At 38.3% G+C, this 2,332-nt stretch overlaps 1 protein-coding gene across 1 annotated transcript in view; it reads left to right on the top strand.

Moving 5' to 3' along the window:
• usp40 (ubiquitin specific peptidase 40) overlaps nt 1-2,332 on the top strand; it is a gene marked incomplete at its 3' end in the record, with an annotated part of 8,838 nt that overhangs the window by 2,948 nt on the left and 3,558 nt on the right. Inside the window, 4 exon segments of the mRNA XM_014009755.1 lie at nt 998-1,162; nt 1,288-1,434; nt 1,534-1,677; nt 1,766-1,894. Of these exon segments, the coding sequence (XP_013865209.1) occupies nt 998-1,162; nt 1,288-1,434; nt 1,534-1,677; nt 1,766-1,894 (585 nt within the window).

Here is a 2,332-nt window from a genome sequence, read left to right as displayed (position 1 = left end):
TTTGAATTGGCTATTATTAAGTTTTATTAGTTTTTTAGGATACAAGATGCTTCCTACAAAACCAGAATGGGAATCTTTTCCTAAAATTTCATGGYGATATCTTGAACACTGAGGAAGTTATGAGCAAAATTAGAAAACAGCCAGGTGAAATGGTCACAAAGGCCCCATTGGTGAACTGCAGCAAGAAAACATGAGCTGATTTCACCTAAACAAACATCAATAACTTCCCTCATAMTTCAGATCATCACATGATTTTGGTGTCATTTTGTATGGTTTGAAATGTTCTTTTGGAATCCGCTGTCAGRTTTAATATTGGTRTAGGATTGAAAATTTATCCACATCCCTACTAGCTGTGTTCATTCAAAATTATTTATTACCCAAAGATGAACAGAAAAATACATTTTGTACACAGTTCATGCAAATGTAATATCTARAAAAAATATTACCTACAGCCTGCTCTGATGATAAAAATTTGTAGTCTGGTGGCTTAATATTCTAAATCCCAGCTTAATAGGGTTCAAAGTAATACAATTACTAAAATGATCATACTTCAATACCATTATTTAGTATGTATTTATATTTAATTTAAATGTAAAGAAGAAGGCAATGATTGTGAAAAGGGGATATAAGCGATAGAGAAAAAGATAGGAAGTCTTAGTTAATAATTTTTATAGTACAAGAATGTACCTTCTGGTAAGGCCAGTGTTAGAGGTTTTTTTAAATGAAGTTAATAATTGCTCTTGAGACTGAACTGTTCTAGCGCTCTTGTTATTTGTTTRACTCTCCACCAGGTTCTATAACATTTAGTTGTTTCTGTTCAGTCCTGCTAAAAAGACAAACAAATGGTAGGAGTCCAATTTCTTGTTCTGTGAAAAACGTAAAAATTGAAACGTAATAAATTGCTGCAGTCTGTGTGCCACAGATGTGTTATTTATTTTTGTTTCCACTGGGTAGTTTCCTCTGTAYGAATTGTTATTTTRTTTTGTTTATTTTTAAGAGGACAAATCAACACGATGTGCAGGAGCTGAACAGGATCCTGTTCAGTGCTTTGGAGCACTCTCTTGTGGGCACCAGTGGCAGTACGTTTATCCACCGCCTTTACCACGGCACCATCGTCAACAGCATCGTCTGCAAGGAGTGTGGAACCGTCAGCCAGAGACAGGTGTGTCCTCGTCCTGTTCARATCCTGCTGGCCCCATCAGAAATAGTCCTGTTTAAAGCAAACAGTGTGGATCTGGCGCCTGGAGCCTTTTTCCTGTTTATGTTTTGTGTTTATGTGGACTGCAGGAGGACTTCCTGGACCTGACAGTGTGTGTGTGTGGCGTGTCGAGTCTGGAGGAGGCTTTATGGAACATGTTTGTGGAGGAAGAGCTGTTTGAGGGCAATAATTTGTATCACTGTGCTCAGTGTGACAGACTGGTCACTGCTGCCAAGGTCAGTGGCACCTTCCAAGTTGTATTTCCACAGTAACAAAAGATTCATTACAGTAAACTCGAAAACAAAATCAGTTTTTTTTATGTGTCCACATTTCAGTCTGCCAAGCTGAAGCAGCTGCCTCCATTTATGACAATGTCATTGCTGAGATTCAGCTTTGACTTCACGAAATTAGAGCGGTACAAAGAGACGGGACGCTATAGTTTCCCCCTCACCATCAATATAAGACCTTTTTGTGAACAGGTTTGTTCTCTTGTTTTTTTTTACACATTAAGGGCTTTTGATGGGACCACAACCTTTCACACAGTTTGAAATCTCTTTCCCCTCGCAGACCGATGGAGAGGACTCTGATTTCACCTACGAGTTGTTCTCCATCATTATTCATAAGGGAGGCTGCTACGGAGGCCATTACCACGTTTACATTCGAGACATTGATCAACTTGGCCAATGGGATCCACCGGTGAGGGAAAATATTTTAATTTAAATGATGCTTTTCAGAATGTGATGAACTTTAACATATATTTTGTTCCATGCATAAAAAAATGTTTACAAATAAGCAGCACCTCTGTGTAGGGGTTCACAGTAAACATGTGTACTGTGACAGATCTGTACACGTTTCAGACCTGAGCTAGACAAGATACAGTAAATGTWTTGTCCCCTCGCCCATTTAGAATCAAGGTGGTGATGAGGTGTATGTGCACAGAGATAGGAACAAGGATTTACCCAGAAATGTTTATTGGCTGGCTTACCTTGAAAGGTAAATTTAATAACGTTTTAAGAAAATTATTCATTGTATCGTAGAGACCRTACTGATAGGCTTGGAGGTGGTGTTGCAGTTTATGTTCACAAGAAATACTCACATTCTATAATAGAATTGTCAACTGAGTCTGAATCTCTG

This window comes from Austrofundulus limnaeus, unplaced genomic scaffold, assembly GCF_001266775.1.
Source record: "Austrofundulus limnaeus strain Quisiro unplaced genomic scaffold, Austrofundulus_limnaeus-1.0 Scaffold61, whole genome shotgun sequence".
NCBI classification, from domain to species: Eukaryota; Metazoa; Chordata; class Actinopteri; order Cyprinodontiformes; family Rivulidae; genus Austrofundulus; species Austrofundulus limnaeus.
Note: the sequence above shows the minus strand (reverse complement) of the source record. Positions and strands in the feature narration are given on the sequence as shown.